The sequence below is a fragment of the Cyprinus carpio genome, chromosome B8 (assembly GCF_018340385.1).
Source record: "Cyprinus carpio isolate SPL01 chromosome B8, ASM1834038v1, whole genome shotgun sequence".
Lineage (NCBI taxonomy): Eukaryota > Metazoa > Chordata > Actinopteri > Cypriniformes > Cyprinidae > Cyprinus > Cyprinus carpio.
The window spans coordinates 2,916,621-2,941,557 of record NC_056604.1 but is presented as its reverse complement, the minus strand read 5'-3'; the positions used below and the strand labels follow the sequence as shown (position 1 = coordinate 2,941,557).

The following is a 24,937-nucleotide window of genomic DNA, read 5'->3' as shown; positions in this document are numbered from 1 at the left end:
TGGGTTTCAATAGATAAAAGACAGATCTTAGTAAACTTCTAAGTTTTGAATACTTAAATGCTTTTTAAAGGCTTTTTTTTTTATTGTGGGACAGCAGTTTGCACCAATTCTGTAGAATAGTCCATATATAATCCTACCTTTAAATGAAAAAACTTATTTTAATTAGAAAAAATATTTTACTATTGTTAAATTAAATTACTTTATGCATGGCATGTTTGTTTACAATAACAGATCAACACGTGCCTGTATGTTCACAAGGACACTCATAAACGCACGCACACGGACTCAGTCGTCAATTATTAAACAAACATGATACTGTTCAGAGAGAGAAAGAGATCGCACAAGCCACAGCCATTTCACAGACACACACACACACACACGCATCTGATCCTGAACGTCGACACACTCCTGCTGGATATTTCTCAGGATTGTTCTGCGTCCTGATGAGCTCTTGACCGTCCCTGATGGACTCAGGTAAAGTGACCAGCCTTCATCATTCATGCGCAAACTCATGGAAACTTCTGTTCATCAGAGCGCTGGTGAGGCTGGAAAACAGCCAAGAACTTAGTTACTGCGTAAACACATCCGTTTATAAAACACAGACAAGACAACCGAAAGAAAACAGCAGATATGAAACGAGATCCGCTTTTGTTTGAGCCAGTGTTGTTTTAGTATCACTGATATACTATTACAGTCTGTGTTAACATTGTGAACTAGATTAAGTTTCGTATTTTCTGTTTTCACTTCAATTTTACTTAAAGTTTTAGTAATTTAAAAATAATTGCTTTTGTCATTTTAATTAGTTTTTTTTTTAAATGTCTATATTATTTATTCATTTTTATTAATTAGCTGACATTTCTTAGTTATTTTAGTACTTCAAACTAAATAGAAATGTTGCCTTGGCTACTAGCTGAAATAAAACAAGGTTGAGTATTTATATATATATATATATATATATATATATATATATATATATATATTTTATTTCAGTTAACCTATGTTTTATTTCAAGTAATTGTTAATGAAATTTAGTTTTAGTTAACAATAATAACCCTGGTTTGACCATGTCTTTATGCAAAACAGTTATGAAGTACAAAACATTTTATTAAACAGCAAAAATATTTTAAATCTACAAAAAATCTAAATGCTGTTTTTAATAAATGCATTAAAATTACAGCATGATGATTTGCACCACCAAAATACATGACAACTTGTGATATGGTTTATTATGTTTCTTTAAAGAAATGTTTTAGATGAGCTATTTATAATATTCAGTACACACTTGATTTAGAAATTCATGACGTCTCTGCTACTCTAGTAAGGGATTCGCATGTTTACGAGTGTTTGTTATTTCTAAAGTGTCTCAGTTCAGCTGAGAATAAGAAACTTATTCATAAATTTCCATTTCTGAGTGTTAAAGGGTCTTATATATCATGAGTGAATAATTGATGGGCTGTTGTGGAGGTGAAGGTTTCTCCCCGAGCTGAGTTTCCGAATGGAGAGAGAGTTTCAAATAACTCTCAGGTGGAATATTACTGTGATGTGTGTAGCACCAATGAAATGAAAATGCAAAAATATTTTCTAAAGACAACCGCTTGAGCCAAAGCATTCTTATGCAATTACTAAAGAAAACACTCAAACTCACGTTCCTGGTACAAGTCAGAATTTGACATGTTGGGCTGCTGAAAAAAGTTTTGGGTTCACTAAGAATTTTTTTTTTTTTTAAGAAATTAATACTTTTATCAACTAATGATGCATTAAATAGATTTTTAAAAAATTATAACATTTATAATAAAATATAATAATATTTATTTCAGCTAATGTTTATTTTATTTCAAGTAACAATTTTTTATGTTTTTGATTTTAAGTAATTACAAGATAATTTTTAAGTTTTAAGTAATAATTGAGCATGTCTTTATGAAAAACAATTACACATAAGAAAACATTTTATTAAACAGCAAAAATAATAAATAATTTCAATACAGTTTTTAATAAATGGATTAAAATTACAGCATGGAAAAATAAGTTGCACAAAAACAACAGAACTGGAGAATTTGAATGTTGGGCCACTGAAACTAAGTGTGAGGTCAGTAAGATTTTTTCTTTTTTTTAGAAATTAATTTTTAGCAAGAATGCACTTAAAAGTGACAGTGAAGACAATGTTACAAAAGATTTCTGTCAAACAAATGCTGTTCTTTTGATTCTGCAGCACTGTTTTCAATATTGATAATAATCAGAAATGTTTCTTGATTATCAAATCAGCATATTAGAATGATTTCTGAAGTTCATGTGACACTGAAGACTGGAGTAATGATGCTGAAAATTCAGCTTTGATCACAGAATAAATTACATTTTACAATATGATCACACAGAAAACTTGTTTTAAACTGTTAAATTATTTTGATTCATGCAAATAAATGAATCTTTGGTGAGCAGAAGAGATTCTTTAAAAAAAAAAAAAAATCTTACTGACTTTAAAATTCTGAATGGTAGTTTGAACATAAAAATCTTACTGACCCAAACTTTTGAATGGTAGTGTTTTTTAAACTAAAATTAAAAATAGCATCACCTTTAACCTTCCATCTGTCTGTCCCATTCATCAGCGGCTCCTCCGAACATCTCCGATGATCGAACTCATCCAGGGCCTCCCGGCCTCCAGGAGGCTCATGATTCCTCCAGACAGAGAGAAGCCACGACATTACCCAGCTTTCCTGCATACGACTCGGTCAGCATCCTCACCGCCGGCCCGTTGAATGACACAGACAGCATCCAAACATCCCATCACACATACGACACCGACAGCAACCGCACCCTGAACCCAGCGTTCGACACGGACAGCACCCACACCCTCCACCCGCCGTACACAAGCCCCGCTGGAGGAGACGGCCCGACCAGCAGCGCCCCACCCAACCCTCCTCCATACAGCCCACCGGACCCCAAAACTGCCTACGTCATGTACCCACAGTACCCCAACCAGCCCGTCATCGCCTGTCAGCCTGGAGCCAATCCTGCTTTCTACCAGCCCTCCTTCCTCCCGCCGTCCACTTACCCGTCCTACACTATAGTAAGATCCCGCTTCACCTCTGACACTCATAAACCAGATGCTGATTAAATCAGTAAGTCTCAAGCAGAAACAATATTTTCAGTGCTGGGTAGTAACTGACTCAGACCCGGTTCTACAAGGTAGAGGGTGACACGGGAGTGGATTTTTAAACTGAAAAAATTGGGGGAAAATCCAGTCCCGTCCCAATCCCAGAAGAATGACTCCCATTCCCTTCCACTTCCGAGCTGTGTTTTTTTTTTTTTTTTTTTTTTTTGGCTGGAATCTGTCAGTTACAGTAAAAAAAAAATAAAAATACAGAACAGATCACAGCATGCCCACATTAGTTTAATAAAAACCCAAAATGTAGTTTATCTTATTTTAGTGATCTGTAACCAGCTTAAACAATGCACAGTGTGTACTGTACACAGCTAGAGGGTACTAAGCACTCTCCAATAAACGGTGTAATATTTGTAGCGGTGTAGATATGAACTTGCTGAATAATATGCATTGAATAATATGAAGCATACACTAAAAAAAATGGTGTAGAAACAATAGTTGCTCAGAAACGACTAGCAAGTTTCACAATTCAGTAAAGAAATGGCAAGTAACACATTGAATTAAACGTGAAATTTTGAAATGAATAAACCTCAAATAGTATTTTCTTGCAAAACCTACTACAATAATGTTTGAAAGTTTTACTTACATTTTATTTGCAGTGTATTTGTCAAAATACTAGCATAGTTTAACAATTTTATTTTTTTATTTAAATAATACCCTCAAAATGCATTCAAATTGCTTAGAATCAGCAAATTTCCTACTGTATATATTTAAAAAAACATTTAATATGCATTGCTAAGGACTTCATTTAGACAACTTTAAAGGCGATTTTCTCAATATTTAGATTTTTTTTTTTGCACCCTCAGATTCCAGATTTTTTTTAAATAGCTGTATCTCAGCCAAATATTGTCATATCCTAACAAACCATACATCAGTGGAAAGATTATTTATTCAGCTTTTAAACAATGTATACATCTCAATTTCAAAAAAATTACCCTCACAAATCACAAATAACTAATGATTACATTGCAAGTCTGGAGCTTCATGTCTAGTCATAGTTTTTTTTATTCTTGCTTTTTGGATCTAAACGTCTAACACTTGATTTCAGTACATGAACGGGCCGCCGCTGGGAGAGGAGCAGCCACCGTTACCTAAAGATTACCTGATTGAGTCTCTGCTGGTGACCATCTTCTGCTGCCTCATGAGCGGCATCGTCGCTGTCATGTACTCGTATGAAGTGAGCACCTGAAACACAGCGCATTAGTACAAATACACCTGCACACTAATATTAATGATGACCTCTGACCTCTCTACAGACCCGTGCGGCGCTGACCAGGGGTGACATCCGTGAAGCGGAGAAAACGTCCCAGAAGGCTCGTCTGCTTGTCATGTTCAGTTTGATGTTCGGCATGTTTGTTTTTGTGGGCTGGATTATTTATGTAGTGATAGTGCTCTGTGCATAGAAACTTTCTCATGCTAACCAAGGCTGCATTTATTTGATCAAAAAATTCTGTAAAAACAGTTCAATATTATTACAATTTAAATGACTGTTTTCAATTTGAATATATAGTCAATTGTAATTTATTTCTGTTATCAAAGCTGATTTTTTTTTCAGCATCATTACTCCAGTCTTCAGTGTCACATGATCTTCAGAAATCATTCTAATATACCGATTTGCTGCTCAAGAAACATTTCTGATTGTTATTCATGTTAAAAAACAATTTTTTATAATGTTTTGATTTTCTGCTCAAGAAACATTTCTGATTGTTATTCGTGTTTTTTTTTTTTTTTGTTTTTTTGTTTTTTTTTTTCCTGCTCAAGAAACATTTCTGATTGTTATTCATGTTAAAAAACATACTTTTGATGAATGGAAAGTTGAAAAGATCAGCATTTATTTGAAACAGAAATCTTTCGAAATTATAAATGTCTTTACTGTCACTTTTGATCAATTTAATGCATCCCAGCTAAATAATATTATTAATTTCTGTCAAAAAAATTTACTCTTACTCACCCCAAACCTTTAAACAAAATGTTATAGATGTTGTTTGAAGGTGCACCATCACTCCTTTTCTTAACTATTATTTTAAAATGTGATAAATAGTAGTAATAAAGTCATGAAAACTCACAAAAATGGATGTATGGGAACTATACCAGTCGAAACGTCATTCAAACATTTGACTGTTTGTGTAAAATATGCTGCAAATGCAGACAGAACTGAAACTCCTGTATAGCACTGAAAGTGACAAAGTGTGAGATTAAAACTTTAACATCTTACATTTTAAACAGGTTTTTATGCATCATGTTCTATGATATGTACTTTCAGAGAGTTTGTATTTTTCTGTCACTGGTAATAAATCTTGTATTTTTGTTGATTTAGTTACGTAAAAACTACCATCATCTATGACTGCAAACAAACTGAATTAGATGTACAGTCTTTAAATGTTTATAAGAAGCACTATTGGATGAAACCTAATGTGTTTATGTTGCACTGAATAAAAAGTAACCCAAAACAGACAACACTATTTATGTCTTTAAATAATCAGTGAAGACCTTGAAAACAATATATAGCAATAAAATGGCTTTTATTACATTACTAAGCTTGATTCTCTCCACATGGCTTGGAGAGTCACCATTAAATACAATGAAGAGCAAAAGAGAAAAAGAAATGACCAGCAGAGCGCGTCATAAACAAGAGCTTCCTCTCAGAAGAAAAGAAATGACCATGTTGGCTTAAATTGATTCATTTCTACATAATCCATAATGATTTACAATAAAGTTAAAAGAATAAAAACAGAAGTAAAATAAAACATTAAATACTGTACACTGGACAAAACATCCAAATAATGTTTAGCTGCACTTTGACACTAATAAAATAAATAAGGATGAAGCTATGAAGCCTAACTCTAAAACTAAAAAAGGTATAAAATTAATTAAATAATAAATGTATTAATAGGTGTCATACAATACAGGTTGTGCAGTGCAGTTCATTATGGCATAAATAAATCCAGTATGGCCTACATCAACACACATCGAGCAACCTTGGGTTTCAGAAATGATGTATAAATAAATTAAATAGTATTATTGTTATTACTATTATAAAGTAGATCATTCAGAATAGTTTGAGAGGTGATGAAACTCATGCATTGCTCTATAGCTGCAGTGATCACAAGTGCAAGTGGACACAAAACAGCAAAACACATTTAAATCAGTAGATGAGACTGAAGAGATACTTCAGGCAAAAATTAAAGTTTGCTAAAAACTTCTGAGATAAAGATGAGTTTGTTTCTTCATCAGATTTGGAGAAATGTAGCATTGCATCAGTGTCTCAGCAATGGATGCTCTGCAGAGCAACTGTTAATTTTCTGAGCATGAGCAGGTATTATTGCACTGTCAAGTTCCTCATGCAAGAAAAACTAGTTTTATGAAGACTTTAAGGCTGGAGATCAACATTCATATCCTGATCTCTATCACATGGTCACTCCACGGAATATTTTTAACAGTGGTGCTATTGTAGACATTATTAGCTGTAGCTCGTTACATTACATCTATCTGCATGAGATGCAGTTAAGGTCTTGTTTAATTCAGGCTTACGGAGGTCTGCTAGAAAACAAAATTGCCAAACAGTGCAAATATGCAAGTGCTTAGACCTTTGAACATTTAATATTGAGCTTATATTTGTCTTCAGCTTCCAGGACGAGCTGAATCAAGACTGCTTATTGTATATACTGAAGGCAGGAAAGTCATTCCGACTCACCACAGGATTGTTTTTAGTGAAGAAAACAGCCACAAACATACATGTGCTCACAACGAGTGGATGTTTCAAGCATTTGTAAATGAATTATTAATTCTGAGATTTGTTTTGCACTGGTGAGTATTTGTGTGATTTAATGATTTCAAAAAATTGGATGTTCTATGAATTATAATCCTGACTAATCACATTATTTATTAATTTATAAGAGTTTAATGTTTATGTATTAAAAAGTGATGGATTTTAATATTAATATTTGGAGAAGTGATATCACTCCTCCAAAATAATAAAAAAAAATGGCAAAGAACATCTTAAATATTAAAATCAAACAGAAAAATGAAGCCCCAGTCAATCAGTATCACACTGACATGCATGTAAACACACAATAGTTTGAGTTTCGGTGAAGAGATGTATGCATGGGTTGATCTCATAAGTGTCCATGATTCTGTGTGTGTGTGTGCGTGTGTGTGTGTGTGTGTCTCGCCTCTTTAGCTCAACAGCTCCAGATATGTAACAGGCACCTTCCCCTTCTGGTTTCCTCGCTCTCCAATCAGCCAATCAGAGTCCATTCCAGGCACTGTGTACACGGTGATGAGCTGACGTCCAATCAGATGAGTTTAATTAATTCATTTAGAGTCTTTAGGATGCTTTCATCAGTTCAACTTAACTTTCACTGTAGCCAAATATATTCAAAACGTTTAATCCAAGAACCCAAACACATTAAAAAATCTAGTTTGTGAATGTTTTCGTCACTGTTCCCCACTATATTTACACTGTTCAATTACAGCAGAAATCATTGTCAATATACTTGAATTTTCAAGGTATCACACAATTTTACTGAAGAGAAATTTAAACTGGCCAAAGTCAACTATAATGCTTTAAATCATCATGAAAAAACATTCACAATTCATTTAATTTTAACATTAAAGTGACATATGATGAACATTAAAATTAATGTGGTATTTTCAAGTGAAACAATTCATGGCGGGAACTTGAACGGATCACGAAAAGTTGGCTATGATTAAGTAAATAGATGATCATTATTGGAAAAAGGATAAATATTCAACAATATTCAAATGGCTTAAAAAACTATCAAAATGCATTAAAAATCACATTTAAAAATACCATGGTATGTTTTCTTCATTATTTTTCACTATTATCACAATATTACATTTTTAATTGCCAGCAAAATTGTTGTAAATATACTTGAATATTCAAAACATCACCCATTTTTACTAAAAAATAAATAAATAAATAAATAAAATAAACTAGAATGAATCAACTTATTATGCATTAAATCGTCATGAAAAACCAATCACAAATTAATTTTAACATTAAATGTGACATGATAAACATTAATTGTAATTAGAATTAATGTGTCATTTTCAAGTGAAACAGAATATTAGGTAAGAAAGAATTAATGACGGGGCTTAATTTTATTCATCACAATTTGATTGTATCAAAAAAAGGGCTAAAATTAAGTAAATAATGTTTTTTATAGCAAACATTTTAAATATTCAGAAAAAAATGTCGAAAACGAATCCCTTCAACCAAACTGCCACTATAACCAAATCTATTAAAAATGTTTAATGCGAGAAACCAAAACACATTAAAAATATACTTAAAAATATCAATGTATGTTTTCCTCAGTGTTCCTTACTATTTTCACAATGTTTAATTTCACATTTCCAGCTCATTGTAAATATATTTGAATATTCAATATATCACCCAAAGTAAATACATAAATAAACTACCCAATATCAACTTATAATGCATTAAATCATCATGATAATATATATATATTATCTAAGACATTATTATCTTTATTATATATGACATATAATAAACAATAATTTTAATTTTAATTAATGTGGAGTTTTCAAGAGAAACAGAATAATTTAGGATAGGACTTAATTTTATCCATCACAATTTGATTGGATCATGAAATGTAGGCTTAGATAGTGTTCAATAACATATTTCACAGCCCCAACACCCCTATTAGACCCACATCAGACCGTTTATCTTCCATCAAACATCTGCTCACCTCATCGGCCCGCAGCGAGAGCTCACTGGAGTCAGCAGCGTCGTAGTCATACAGCACTTTGGCCTTGCGTGTGCCGCTGGCTGGCGGCTGAACTTCTTCAATCTGCAGAGCATCTGTTTCCAGCGGAGACGGAGAGTTCAGCGGCAGGAAGGCAGACGGGTCCGTGGGGCTACTGGCGGGGTGGCAATTCACATCCAAAGAGTCGGGGCACTTCTGAAAGAGAGAAGACTGATAAGGGCTCTGCTGACTAGTGTGAACACTAACAAGACGACAAACTCAAAACTCACATGTCTCCACTGCAACTGTGAGCAGACGGGTGGGAAAAGTTAAACAGGTGTTTATAAGAATGACTGTGATGTCATGATCTACAAATCAAATATTTAAAAGGAATAGTTTAATGAAAAATTTATATTTGCTAAAATATCAGGCCATCTGAGATGAAGCATAGTTTGTTTCTTCATCAGATTTGGAGAAATGTAGCATTGCATCAGTGTCTCAGCATTGGATGCTCTGCAGTGAATGGGTGCCGTCAGAATGAGAGTCCAAACAGCTGATAAAAACATCACAATAATCCACAAGTAATCTACACCACTCCAGTCCATCAGTTAACATCTGGAGAAGACCAAAGTTGATTTTTTTTAAGAAACATATTCATTATTAAGACATTTTCAACTTCAAATCATTGCTGCGGTCTAAACCACAACTCCATAATCCATAACGCTTCCTTCGATAAAAAAAAAAGGTTTCTGGTCTGAATCAGGAGGGAAATCTGCACAGATCAAGCACCATTTACAAGCCAAAATAAACAAATACGTGGCTGTATTTTTATGTGAGAGGCAACAGGAAATGGACCTTTTTACTGGAGGAAGCGTTTTTATGGATTATGGACTCAGAAGTGATGGTTTTGTAGTTAAAAATGTCTTCATGATGCATTTGTGTTTCACAAACATGCAGCTTTTGGCTTCACAAGACATTAACTGATGGACTGGAGTGCTGTGGATTACTTGTGGATTATTGTGAGGTTTTTATCAGCTGTTTGGACTCTCATTCTGACGGCACCCATTCACTGCAGAGCATCCATTGCTGAGCAAGTGATGCAATGCTACATTTTTTCACATCTTGAATTTGAATTACATTTTTGGGTAAACTATTCCTTTACGGTTCATCAAGTCATATTTTCCACTCTAAAGTTTTCCTCTTAAAGAAAGCTTTAATTTAATAGTTAACACTTTACAATAAGGTTCTATTTGTTAACATTATTTAACTATATTAGTTAACATGAACTAATAATACTTTTACAGTACATAATTTATCAATTCTAATTTGTTAATTTCAACATTTACTTCATACATTTTTCAAATCACAAGCTGTATCTGTAAACATTAGGTAATGCGCTGTGAACTAACATGAATGAACAACCACTTTTATTGACAAAGATGAATAAATGTAAGAAATATGAAGAGTTTATTTGCAAAAACAGATAACTCTTCATATATTGCTCATGTTAGCTAATGCATTAACTATGGGACCTTACTGTAAAGTGTAACCATTTAATGTTATATTTAGGAAAAATTCAGTGAGCCAAATAGCATTTTGCACACATGAATGAAATCTGATGCATAACCACCTGCCCAGCTCTCTCTGCAGCTCCAGCATGTACTTGTGACACTGGCTGTAATACATCGCCTGCGCTTCCACAAACTCACACAGGCAGCGCAGATGATTCACCTGCACAGACAGAAAAGACGTCCTGTCGCTTTAAAACCCACAAACACAGGCTGCACTTCATGTGTTTGCATGAGGATAATAGATATTTACACAGAGTCTTTTGAACAATGATTGTGAACAATGTTTTAAAATGCTATTCTATGAACTGAAGGATTATTATGAAAGCCTTTAAGCGCATCCTGAAAATGAGGGTTATCAGTTTGAAGTGGCTTGTTTACATAACGTTACACTATACAAACATACACTTCTGCTCAGGTGTGTAGCGTGTGTTAATGCAGCATGCATGTAAAAACGGCTCACGTGTGTGCTGCTGATGCCCTCCAGGAGGAGTCTGGTGACCTCAGCCTGTCTGTCAAACTCTGTCTGAGCAACACGCAATTCATGCTCCGCCTGCATATGACAGAGAAAACAAATCCAAAATTGACACCGGCATAAGATTCATCTGCATTTAGAGTTGCATGAACACTATAGGACTCTCTTAAAGGGATACTCCACCCCAAAATGAAAATTTTGTCATTAATCAAAACCTGTAAAAGCTCCCTTTGTCTTCAGAACACAATTGAGGATATTTTGGATGAAAACCGCGAGGCCTGTGACTCTCCCATAGACTGCCAAGTAAATAGCAGTGTCAAGGTCCATAAAAGGTATGAAAGTCGTCGTCAGAATACTCCATCTGCCATCAGACTTGCAATCTGGGTTATATGAAGCGACGGGAACACTTTTTGTAAGTAAAGAAAACAAAAATAACGACTTTATTCAACAATTCCTTTGTCAACAGTCTCCTTTGTGTCTCTCATTATCACTGTATGCTGCGTATGTGCTTCTGTATCATCCGCGCCACAAGGATGCGCTGTTTTCTTTCAAATCAAAGCTAAATACACGTAGAAACAACATCCTTGTGGCGCGGATGATACAGAAGAGCATACACAGCATATGGAAAGACACAGAGGAGACTGTTGACAAAGGAATTGTTGAATAAAGTCTTTTTTTTTTTTGGTGTGGAGTATCCCTTTAAGAACATGTCTAACCAATTTGCAGTTAGTACAGTCAGTCATGCTTTTCAGATTCAAATTAGACTGATGTACATTTTAAATACCTGTTTTTTTATGAGAAGTCTCAAAGAAAAAATGAGATGACTAATTAATAAAACTAGTCTAAGTATTTTATACAACTGGCCCCAGAAAACAGAATCTGAGGATTCTTTCCAAAGCCAAATGGAAAAAATAAGAAGGAAATAAGAAATAATTTTTGTATTTATACAAAAAAAGGACCACCATGATTTGTGCATTTGTGACATTATTTTCATGACTGAATATTTATTTTCTCTTGTATTCTCAATTAATATTAACAGTCTTGATATTTTTGTCATTATTTATAAAAAATAATGTCACAACGGTAAATAGTGTTAAAATAGTTTTCATTTACTGAATTTATTTCATGCAAAAAAATAATTAATTCTCACTCCATGAGATTCGTCCAAATTTCAAAGGAATTGCAAAATTCAAAGGAAATTAAATTAAATTATTTTTGTATCATTTACTATAGTCTTTTATTAATATTTAAAATTACTTTGCATTTGTATGTTTAAAATTTTCATTTTAATTGTGGTTAAAATTGTAGCAATTTTGTTGTGTTTCTAACATTTTTATTAGTTTAAATTAGTCCATAGTTATATTTTATTAGTCTATAATTTTTATTGATTTTATTTCAGTCTTAGTTTTAGCTATTTTAGAAAATTATGCTAAAAGAAAAATTATCTCTTGGTAACTAGCTGAAAAAAAGTAAATAAATAAATGAATATATTTATATGTTTTTTTCTTTTATTTCAGTTCACAGTTATTTTTCCAAATAACAATTTTTATTTTATGTTTTTAGTTTAAGTTTTAATTTTAGCTCTAGTTGACATTAACCCTGCACAAAAGCGACGTGTATAAAGTGCTCTGTGCTAAACCTGACAATTAATGACAACCAAACGAGAAGACAGTAACTAAACATTACTACAGAATATATATAATCATAAATGTATATATTCGTCATGTCACACTTACTTTATCAAGCTCCTCGTTCCAGAGCTGATCAGAAGAGAGAGACACAAACAGAAAGACATGACAAGATAAAAGCACAGACAGCATTACAATGATAAGAAGTATTAAGCTCAAGCTGTGTTTGATTACAGCAGAACACAAAGGAATAAAGTGTGACTGTTAATATAATTCAGAATGCTGACATCTCTGAGGACCAAACTATAAATGATGAAAGTAAACATGTGAAATAATGTGTGATTAGTTTTGTTATACTGGTTATAGAGGTTGCTCATTTACATCCTTAATGCATGAGGATGAAGCATGTAGAAGAGCAAAGTTATGGAATTAACAAACTAAAAAGGTAATTGTGACCTTTTTTTTATTAGAATCTTGCAAATGTAAGTTATAAACTCACACTTGCGGGTTAATGTCTCACAATTCTTTTTTCTTGATCTTGGGTCTTCTTGACGTTTTACTTAGAATTCTGAGTTTATATCTCACAATTCTGTTTTTTTGTTTCTATTACAGAACAAAAAATAATTATAGAGGTATTTGTGACTTTTTCTCTCAAAATGCTAACTTTGTTTTCTCTAGCTAATTTGAGAGTTTGTATCTCACAATTCTGAGAATATATCTTACTATATTTACCTATTCTCTGAGAATTGTGAGGGGAAAAAAAGTCTGGTCTGTGAGGATTTTTTTTTTTTACCTTTTTAATTTTTTTTTTTTTTTTATTATTCTGTCTTGGAAATAAATTTCCATATGCTGATTTGTATCATTGGTAAAATCACATCCCTCACAGAACGAAGAAAAACACTGCAATTTGACAACAGCATGTCAGAATAATGTGTCTCTCATTTATATTAATACTGGAAATGTTATATGTGCTTGTGTATATAGATGTGTGTGTGTGTGTGTGTGTGTGTGTGTGTGTGTGTGTGTGTGTGTGGAGGTGGGGTGTTCTTACCGCAGATGCACTGGCAGACAGCACATAATTACGTGGCCTTGTCTCTTGAAAGTCTGGAACAGCCTGAAACAGACAGGAACACACTTTAATACACACCTCCTACCAAAACACAATCACTAGCAGCAGATATTTTAGGTAAGAGACTGACTGGCTCCATCTTCATCCGCTGCACTGAACTATAGGATGATAACTGCTGGTCAAAAATTAGCAATGAATTCTCTTCTAAAAGCCTTCATGCATCAGAACTACAGCTAAAAAGATTCAAAGATCAGAATAATGTGTTCAAGTTTAGATGATGTTTAATTAATCTTTAATTAATATAAGAATGAAAACATCTGATCTTTGATCTTGCTGTATGATGAAATAAAGATATTGCAACTGAAATTAAGCATCTTTAAGTGCATTATGTATCAATTCTGTTGCATTAATGAAACCCAAAACAATTTGAGTGGATGTGGATTATGATATGATGGAACGGATGATCACATGATCATAAACTACACTTTCTGTTCATATATTAGCCACTAGAGGACGCTGACAGAATAACTGTATTATGTAAACTCAAGCATCAGCTGATTAAATTAAATTAAATTAAATTAAAAAAAATAATAATAATTTAAAAATAAATTTAAAATGTTTTTAAAAGAAATGCTGCCTTGGCAACTAACTGAAATAATCTTTAGTGGTAAACTAAAATAAAAATGTATGAAAGCTAAATATGAAATATTAAAAAAGCTAATACAAAAGCACATAAAATTACTAAAACCTAAACTAAAATTAAATTAATTAAAATGAAGACAAAAAACATAAAATAAATATTCAAAATAAAAAAGAAATACTATAAAGGTATTTAAATAATACTTAAATAACACTGGCATGTTTATAAGCCAACAAAAATAAGCACAAAAATACAGAACATGCATAAGTAGTAGCTATGTAAAATGTGTTTGAAACTCGTATATTTGACAATAAAGTGAGTTTTATATAGCCAGAACACTTATATTCTTAGTAATAACATATAAATGAAGGGCATAGTAACCTTTATAAATGAGGAATTTGAAAATGTAGAAATCATTCCCCCTACTTTTTAGGAGGCATTAAAAAAAATATATATATATATAAATAAATAAAAATCTCTAAGCTTGATGCGATGCATTCTGGAAATCTATATTTTAAAGGTTTACTCAGATACAAGAATCATATTCAAAAGAAGATCTTAGTGGAGTTCATGAAAAATGAGGAACAAAACTGAAAGGATTTTATGTCATTGTAATAAAAAAAAAAAAGCAACAACAACAAAAAAAGCATAACGTGCATAAGAGGAAACGCACTGCGATACTCACTTCTCCCTCACACTGTGAAGGTTAAAGCAGAAACACACGGTTAGTGCTCGATCAACAGGAGAAATCACACAATATTCACAACCAAACACAACAAACACGAGGAAGAGACCCATATCGAGTGATGTCATCATTCAAAGCATGACAATAAGGAAGCAGAATGAGAGGGTTGAGAATCGAGAACAAGCTATTATTCACAACTAGGTACCTTCTTTTAGATTACAAAAACCGAATAACAGTTTTGAAATGTTTGCATTCTGCAAGACAGAAGATCGTAATCAAACCAAATACACATAATAAGAAGGGAGTCTTCAAGAAAATCAACTTTCAAGCAATTGATTGTTTTCCAGATTAACAAACTCCTGCAGTGAATGGGTGCCGTCAGAATGAGAGTCCAAACAGCTGATAAAAACATCCACACCACCCCAGTCCATCAGTTAATTTCACAAGAAGCCAAAAGCTGTGTTTGTAAGAAATAAATATATCGAGATGGATATTTTTTGCTTAACAACTGCTTTCTTCCAGTCAACTGGTCTGAATCAGGAGAGAAATCGGTTTAGATCAAGCACCGTTTACATGAAGAAACAGTCTAAAACAATTCTAAACAAACTTGTGGGTGTATTTTGATGTGAGAGGACAACAGCAGACAGACTTTTTCACTCGATGAAGCATTATTATTGATTATAGACTCATATGTTAGCCGGAAGCAACAGTTTAGTTAAAACGTTTTGATGGATTTGTTTCTTACAAACACTGAACTTTGACTAAACTATTCCTTTATGGAAAACTTAAATGTGAACCAAAATCAGAAAAGCTAAATCCCTTATGATTCCAATCCCTAGAGAAAGAGAAGAAACGGGAGGAGAGAACAGGGGAGATAAATCTTACACCAGCTTTGGTCTCCGCCGCTTTGGCCTTCTTGACTCGCGCTTTACAGGCGTCGAGATCCAAGCGCCGATTCTCCAGGAGCTTCCGCTCTCTCTGCGAGGAAGACGACATTTTTCAATATATCAGCATCAAGCTCCAATCTGTTAGTACAAGACTCAGACTCACAGAAATGGTCCTCCAGTCGCCCTCCAGAAAGTTGCGTAGGGGTATGAGGAAGCTAATGGATGAGGTCTGCAGAAACTCTCTCTCAGCGCCGCCCAGTCTCCTCTGACAGTCGCCCACTTTGATCAGGGTGCTTCCTACACGGCCAAAGCACAGATGAGTCACGAGTAAAACCCACAGTGGGGGCAGAATTACTCCATTCCCACAAAATCCATTTCATTTCCAACACTGAGAAATTAAGTGCATTAAATAACACATCTTCAAAAGAATTCTGCTGATCTGTAAAAAAAAAAAATTATATCATAATTTGATGAAGCGAAGTTTCAAATGATATGTATCAGCTTTAAATCACGTTTCAAAATAGCAAAAGCAGTCAAATGTCAAAAGGTTTGGTTTTAATGAGAAAAGAAGTATTCAGAATGTACCATTTAACTCACAATCTACAAAAGAGTGGGAAAAGTGGATTTAGGCATCAATTAATGAGAACTGAACTAAGAAAGTGTCTTTTTCTGCTGATTAAGGGATAGTTTAAGACTTGTTCAACTTAACAAATGGTTGTCGAAAGCAAAAATGCTATAAAATGCTATTTATTTTGTGAGAAAGTGTGACATGCTCAAGCAAAACAGGCACTATTTTTTAAATCAGCACCACACATTTATTAAGAAACAAGTATTGGATTTGGTTCAGCAAATATGATGCAGACCAGTGAACTGTCATATCCGTCATAACTGTCATTTTGCTGTATTGCAATCAATGGGGAAATTGAATGTGGATGTAAAATGCAAGCAAGAGTTAGAGTCACAAACATGTTAGAGCAGCTGTTCGGCCCACCAAATCAATAATTAACACCTCTTTACCTGGCAGTCTGTGATTTTAACTGCAAAACTTCACTTAATTGCCTGAAGCTCTTTTCTGTTAGGTTAGGTCAACTTTATTTTCCCCGAAGGGCAATTTGTTTCACAGCCAGCAGAATCCATACAATCCCAAACACACAGCAACAAACAGTACAGAGAGAAAAAAAATAATAATAATTTTTAATTTTGACTTCAAAAATCACCATACTTCCTTTATATCAGAATAATTAAGGAAATATCAACTACGTCATTTTGCCAAGAATCTGAGGACGGCTTGATATGAGAAAGGGGTTTAGATATATCTGGATTTTTAAAAAAAAAACACTGGTTGGATTTTTATCATTAGAGGGTGGTTGTGTACACATACTGCCAACACACATTTTAGTTCAAACAACATGTAAAAGTGAATTTTGCATCCGCAGACTGCTTTAAAAGTATTACTATTATTAAAAACGATTACGATCATTATGAAAAATTAAGGTATGTTGTAATGAATGTGACAATGAACAATGAAGATAATTATTTCCTTATCACTTCTCGCATGCGTTTGGTTGTGAAACACAGTTTGCAGACCAGACAGAGTTGCTGACGAATCTTCCTATTCTAAAGTCATGCAGCGTTTAACCTCCTGTCGCTGATCCATCGTGAAATGTGAACACAGCAGCAACTGAATGCTACCCCAGATAGTCATGCAGTGTGAAAACAACGGTGATCAGATGACTGTGTGAACTCTGCATAAGTGTCAATGATTGTGTGACTCTTTGTACAGACTTTGTCAGATGTTCCTGTTGCTCAAATCATGCTGGAGAACATGATCATCAGGTTTTGTTCATGAAGCTCCATTAAAGGTAAAGATAAACACCAAATGAGACATTCTCAAATTGTTATTTGAAAAAATTCAAAAGAAAAGCATTTTTTTTTTTGTATTAATTTTAGACATTTGGACACCTCTTAAAGTCCCCGTGAAATCAAAATTTAATTTTTCTGGCTTTTGGTATGAATATGTTAGGCTTAAGATGATCTATAAGCTAGCGTGCTACAAAACAATGACAAAATTCTCTTTTACAAAATATAATCATTCAAAACCCACGGTCTCTCACTTCCGCCAATATGGATCAGTGATTTTGATGACAACACACTGCACTTCAGCTTCTCATCAAACTTTCTACACAGAATACCGTTTTTTATAGTGATGTGTGGTTTTGTATGTTATTTTGTTTGGGATGAGGCTTTACCGAGCTCAGCGGCTCTGGTCCAAACGGTAACTGTGACATAAATGAAACGCTATTGGCTATTTTAAAAAGGGGGCGGGACTGCTTAATATGTCCCGCCCTCACTCCCTGTTTCAGTTGAAATGATGTCAACAACAAACAGAACAACGCTGCGTGTTTCAAAGCACTTCAGTGGACCTTTAAATGTATTTATGTAAAACTAAAGCATGCTTTTTTGACACAAGTAACCTAATTAATGGCCAACAACAAATGCAGTCAAAAGTTCATCCACAAACACTCAATCCACTAATTTTACAAATAGACACTTCAAGGTTTTCTATCCTTTAGACAGGCTGCATTAGTCCTGTACTTGCAGAGATGAACCATGATGTCCACTGACTGACACTACAGCCCATCCTAAAAGCATGTGTTCAGTCACAGGACGTTAATGAGCCATTTAAAACCACTAAGTGCACTTTACTTTGAGAACAGACAGCGCACAGCTCTCTCTTCACTCTATGGATCTATTATCTGTGCTTCTCAAGTGGCAACCAATCACTGTAATAAAAGCATTTATCATTCAGGAAATAAATAAAAAAAAATAAAACTCAGCACTGGAATTCATATTTATTCACTTATAGATAGATGTTTACTAATATAATCTATACCAAGCCATATTTAATGTTCTCGAGTAAGATTTATTTGTATAGCACATTTTACAATACAAATTGTTTCAAAGCAGCGTTACAAAAAAATCATGAAAATGATTATAATGTCATAATATCGTCATGCCTCATAGTTGCATTTAGCAGATTAGAGCTTTTTGAAAATACACTGCTCAAAAAAATTAAAGGAACACTTTGAAAACAAATCAGATCTCAATGGGGAAAAATATCATGCAGGATATCTATACTGATATGTACTGGGTAATTTGTTAGGAATGAAAAGATGCCACATTGTGTAATGGAAATGGAAATTATCAACCAACAGAGGGCCGAATTCAAAGACACTCAAAATTAAAGTGAAAAAAGGATGCAGCAGGCTAGTCCATTAAGCTGAAATTTCATTGCAGCAGCTCAAAATGGTACTCAGTAGTTTGTATGGCCCCCACATGCTTGTATGCATGCCTGACAACATCAGGGCACGCTCCTAATGAGACAAAGGATGGTGTCCTGGGGTATTTCCTCCCAGATCTGGACCAGGGCATCACTGACCTCCTGGACAGTCTGAGGTGCAACCTGGCGACGTGAGATGGACCAAAACATAATGTTCCAGAGGTGTTCTATTGGATTGAGGTCAGGCGAGCGTGGGGGTCATTCAGTGGTATCAATTCCTTCATCCTCCAGGAACTGCCTGCATATTCTCGCCACATGGGGCCGGGCATTGTCGTGCACCAGGAGGAATAAGGACCCAATGCACCAGCGTAGGGTCTGACAACGGGTCTAAGGATTCCATCCTGATACCTAATGGCAGTAAGTGTGACATTGTCTAGCCTGTAGAGGTCTCTGTGTTCCTCCATGGATATGCCTTCCCAGACCATCACTGACCCACCACCATACCGGTCATGCTGAACAATGTTACAGGCAGCATAACATTCTCCACCGCTTTTCCAGACCCTTTTACATCTGTCACACATGTTCAGGGTGAACCTGCTCTCATCTGTGAAAAGCACAGAGCGCCAGAGGCGGACCTGCCAATTCTGGTGTTCAATGGCAAATGCCAATCAAGCTACACGGTGCCAGGCAGTGAGCACAGAGCCCATTAGAGGACCTCAGGCCACCCTCATGAAGTCTGTTTCTGATTGTTTTCTCAGAGGCATTCACACCAGTGGCCTGCTGGAGGTCATTTTGTAGGGCTCTGGCAGTGCTCATCCTGTTCCTCCTTGCACACAAAGGAGCAGATACAGGTCCTGCTGATGGGTTAAGGACCTTCTACTGCCCTGTCCAGCTTTCCTAGAGTAACTGCCTGTCTCCTGGAATCTCCTCCATGCTCTTGAGACTGTGCTGGGAGACACAGCAAACCTACTAGCAATGACACATATTGATGCGCCATCCTGGAGGAGTTGGACTTCCTGTGCAACCTTTTTAGGGTCCTGGTATCGCCTCATGCTACCAGTAGTGACACTGACCCTAGCCAAATGCAAAACTAGTGAAAAATCAGAAAAGATGAGTAGGGAAAAAATGTCAGTGGCCTCCACCTGTAAAACCATTCCTGTTTTGGGGGTTTTCTAATGGTTGCCCATCTAGTGCACCTGTTGTTAATTTTATTAACACCAAAGCAGCTGAAATGAATTAACAACCCCCTCTGCTACGTAACTGACCAGAACAATATCCCAGAAGTTTAATTTACTTGATGCTATACTCTGATTCAAAAGTTCTCCTTTAATATTTTGGAGCAGTGTATAATAATATAGTTAACAATCAAGCTGTTGAGATCTGCTAAACAGTATATATTGCCCTATCTGAATATACTGTATGTGGATAAAGTTATTATAGTTAATGGGAGAAGTCGTTACCTAGTGGTTAGAGAGTTTGACTCTTAACCCTGAGGTTGTGGGTTCGAGTCTTGGGCCGGCAATACCACGACTGAGGTGCCCTTGAGCAAGGCACCGAACCCCCAACTGCTCCCCGGGCGCCGCAGCATAAATGACACCCACTGCTCCGGGTGTGTGTTCACGGTGTGTGTGTGTTCACGGTGTGTGTGTGTTCACTGCTGTGTGTGTGCACAATGCAGAGCACAAATTCTGAGTATGGGTCACCATACTTGGCTGTATGTCACGTCGTCGTCGTCGTCAACTACAACTAAAACCATAAAAAATATTTCCATTACATGAAATAAAATACACTTTAACTGAAATAAAATAAAACAAAACACCTTAAACTTAATTTGTTTCAGCTAGATGCACTAAATTCTTGCGCACTAAAATAACAATAATTTTTATAAATAAATGTTAAATAATATATATGTATATATACATATATATCGACATTTTAGAAAAAAGACAAAAACACAAATTACTAAAACTTTCAAATTAAAATGAACACAGAAAATATAAAAAATTAAAACGAATTTAAAAATATTAATAAAAAATTAAAATAGTGTCTTAATGGTACTAAAATAACACACACACACACACACACACACACACACAAGGACAAACGAGGACAGTGGAAGCAATCAAAATCAACAAAAGAGTAAATAAGTATATTTATTTTCTGCACAACTGTATGGTCAATTTTAATTCAGTTTTATTTGCATTTAGCAATGTTTTTTCTTCCCAGCTGTGAGCAACTCAATCAAAACTGACCTGAAACTCAAAAACAGGTCACAGGTCTTGTTTTGATCGCAAAAGGCTCATCACAAATCACTGCTTTGACAAATGTGTTTTCTAGAATGACTTTCTAATTGCTCAGAAAGTATAAAATGCATCCTCCGTCTGGATTAAAACCCTGAAGCAGAGCTCTAATATTATAGTTTTTGAGAATCAGGTTTATTCATATTGATAAAAATGACTATAGAGCACAGTTAGGCCAATTTAATTATCATGTAAAAGGCAAAAAATAAAACAAAAAAAAAAAAAATCAATTGGACGCCGCTGGTACTTCTACTGAAGGTTATAAAGGGAAAATCTCTGTGGAAGAATGCTGGCCAGGAAATGACATCACAGACTGCTGTGACCTCTGACACTATTGATCAGTCCGATGGGGAACAGAAAGGAAAATGCTTTGAGATTTATTGGTTTGGCTGCTTCCACACAGCCTGCGGGAAAAAACCATCAGAGACTGCAAAATCAATCCAATAACACTGAAAACTTCAACATCACAGTCTGTGCGGTTTAATTATTCCCCCATTTGAACATTTGAGCGCTTGCTAACCTATCGTGTTTTCACATTATATCTACAAAAGAAGCTTCACAATCACAAACACAGACAGTGGCTCTTAATGTTACTGCAGGGGACTGAATTAGATTAAGAGCATCATTTGAAAACCAAATCAATGGATTTGTCCTCGACCCAGCGAAAATAAATCAAGCGTTTATTCTTGCACACCAACAGTCCAGTGCTGAGGTTTGCAAAGAATTTTAAAGTACTGATAAAAAAAAAACGAGACAACAAAAACATTGTCAGACATGTTTCTGAGTTTTCTTACCGTACGGGGTTCCTGATCCAAACTCCTTCGCTGCCTCCAGCATGAACTGTCCTAAGATCTCTCCATTAGTGGGCCGCGGGGGAACCTTCCGGTCAAGCTTTTCATACAGGAACTCTTCGATGCGAGCACCTGGCGCACAAATGGACAAATAAAGCAACATCAAAAACAAATGAACAAAAGCAGTCAAGATGTGACACTTTTATCATGCTAAAGGAAAAAACACGATGACAATGATTTTTGAGTTGCAAAAACTACGTACTTCAGCACTTTAGTCTATTTTGCAGTTTTTTAAAGGACCTTAACTTGGACACATAAATAAATTTGAAAGTCTTTAATTAAAGGACATTTTGTCAGTCCCTAGAATCATTTAAAAAAATTGTTTAAAAAAAATCATTATTATTGTTTTACAGAATATATTATCATAGATTAATAATAAATAGATGGATAGATACATAATTAAATAAATAAATGTTTTAAAGGAATGATTTTAACTGCTTAAAAATTTGATTTAATTTATTTTACATTTATTTTACCACTCTTTTAAGTGTTGATTCTGTTGAAAGATTAAATTTGCCCCAAATTTCTTTATTTTGGGCTTGTTCTCTTCCTAGACTTTTCATAAGATATTTACATTACGATTTTTAAGTTCTTTGTCTTTAAATCTTTACGTAGATTTAATCTATAATATGAAATTATTATAAGAAACTCTAAAAAAAAAATATATATATATATATTTAAAAAAAAAAATAGGTACAAACACACACACACACACACATATACATATATATATATATACACATATAGACACACACACGTTTATTAGTTGCAATTTGTTTAGTTTAGGATCATTTCCAAACCAGTCAGTTAGAATTAGATTTTTATACATTAATGGACTGCTAGCTTAAATTTTTTTATTTCATTTAATTTTTTTTCATTTTCCTAAAATTAATTGAACTTTGCTCTCGTTTTTTCATATTTTGGGGCTTGTTCCCTTTCTAGACTTAGTGCTGCTGTCAAACGATAAATAGTGATTAATCTCATCCAAAATAAAAGTTTTTGTTTACATAATACATGTGTGTGTACTGTGTATATAAAGACACACTCATACAGTATATTTTTTGCAAATATTTACGTGTATATATATATATATATATATATATATATATATATATATATATATATATATATATATATACATTCATATAAATTATATTACATATAAATATATCCAATATACAAATACAACATATTTTTCTTAAATATATACATGCATGTGTGTGTATTTAAATATACATAATAAATATACACAGTGCACACACATAATTTATGTAAACAAAAACTTAGATTCGAGTAATCGTGATTAATCATTTGACAGCACTAAATATAATATTTTATTTATAATATACTAAATATATTAGTAATATATAACAATATATAATATTAAATTAATATAAAATACTTATAGTTATTTGACTTACAGCTAGAAGACTTTTCTCCACAAAAAAACTGAATACTGTCAGTATCATGATACACAGTAGCTGATGTTTGATCAAAGCCTTAATCAGATATTTATTCCGGATCATGTTCAAGGTGCTACAGATGAAAGCAGCAGTCAGAAGTGTCCTGCACTGACTCATGACTCTCTTATATCAGGTGTGTCTGAGTCACCAGCACCTGCTCACCAGGGTTCGGCTGAAGCACGACTTCGGTCTGTCTGTAGATCTTCTCGGTCCAGTTTTTGGTGCAGTCAGCTCTGGACAGCAGATTCTCAAAGTGCGCGTCCAGCTCGGTCTTCTCAGCCTGTCCCAGTTTCTCCTCTGTAAACTGGAGCAAAAGCAACGAGATCAACAAGAACCTGTCATATTCCAAAATAATCAGTTTTAGGAAGGCTGCTTTGGAAATGTAATAGGTTGCAGATTACAAGTTACCCAATTTAAAATATAATAAGTTGAGTAACTAGCGAGTCATTAATGACACGATTTAAATTTTTGGGTGAACTAACCCTGCTTTTCTAAATTTCTAATGTTTTCAGTTGTCAATATTTTGTTTAATATGTAAACCTTATACAGTATTTCTCAACACTGACTAACGTTATTGTCAGACTTTCCAACTTTTGAATTAAGATTATAATAATTTAATTTTAACCTTCTTTGTGATTTTTATTTTCATAAGTAACTAATTTAATTACACATTTTCTAATCAGTAACTGTAACCGATTCCAATTACATTTATTTTGTAATTAATTTACGTGATCTACTTACACTGAAAATAGTAACTTACGTTACCAAACCGCCTAATTTAACGTTATTTTTGAATACGCCTCATGTTCGAAAATTCAATATCACTATTTAATTGCTGTTTTATAACACACACTATATTAGTCACATGAATTGTGTTCGAAAGTAGATTTAATTCGGCTAAAAGTGTATTTGTGATTTTATCTCGGTTTGGTGTTTTGTGTAGATAAACGCAGATGCGGGTGTCACGAGTTACACATCAACTGTCACCGCCACTCTGACTGCCGCGTTTAAACTCATATTTATCCAGAAACGGGCCGTTTTTACCTGAACAGCTCGTGAGAAGAATATCCCAGCATCTGTAGCGAGTTTCCTCACGTTGAAATCCATGTTTTATCGGAGAAAGAGGCGGAATCCCCGCGGCATCAGGGCTCCGCAGTGGCTAGTGTGTTTCTGTCTTCAACGGTTTCTTCGAGGCATTAACG

At 34.4% G+C, this 24,937-nt stretch overlaps 2 protein-coding genes across 2 annotated transcripts; one reads left to right on the top strand and one right to left on the bottom strand.

The window, feature by feature from the left end:
- Positions 1-316: 316 nt before the first annotated feature.
- Positions 317-4,712, top strand: LOC109072140 (proline rich transmembrane protein 1B-like). The gene is made up of 4 exons (XM_019088411.2): positions 317-474; positions 2,604-3,064; positions 4,209-4,337; positions 4,417-4,712. The coding sequence occupies exons 1-4, from the start codon at positions 465-467 to the stop codon at positions 4,561-4,563; spliced, it is 747 nt and encodes a 248-aa protein (XP_018943956.2). The 5' UTR covers positions 317-464; the 3' UTR covers positions 4,564-4,712.
- Positions 4,713-5,663: 951 nt separating this feature from the next.
- Positions 5,664-24,937, bottom strand: LOC109050887 (endophilin-B2-like). The gene is made up of 12 exons (XM_042729234.1): positions 24,780-24,937; positions 23,898-24,039; positions 22,216-22,344; positions 16,005-16,138; positions 15,840-15,932; positions 13,612-13,674; positions 12,669-12,692; positions 10,921-11,010; positions 10,520-10,620; position 10,378; positions 8,893-9,105; positions 5,664-7,444 (listed from the first exon to the last, which is right to left on the bottom strand). Exons 1-12 carry the CDS (start codon positions 24,840-24,842, stop codon positions 7,337-7,339), a joined length of 1,161 nt encoding a protein of 386 aa, XP_042585168.1. The 5' UTR covers positions 24,843-24,937; the 3' UTR covers positions 5,664-7,336.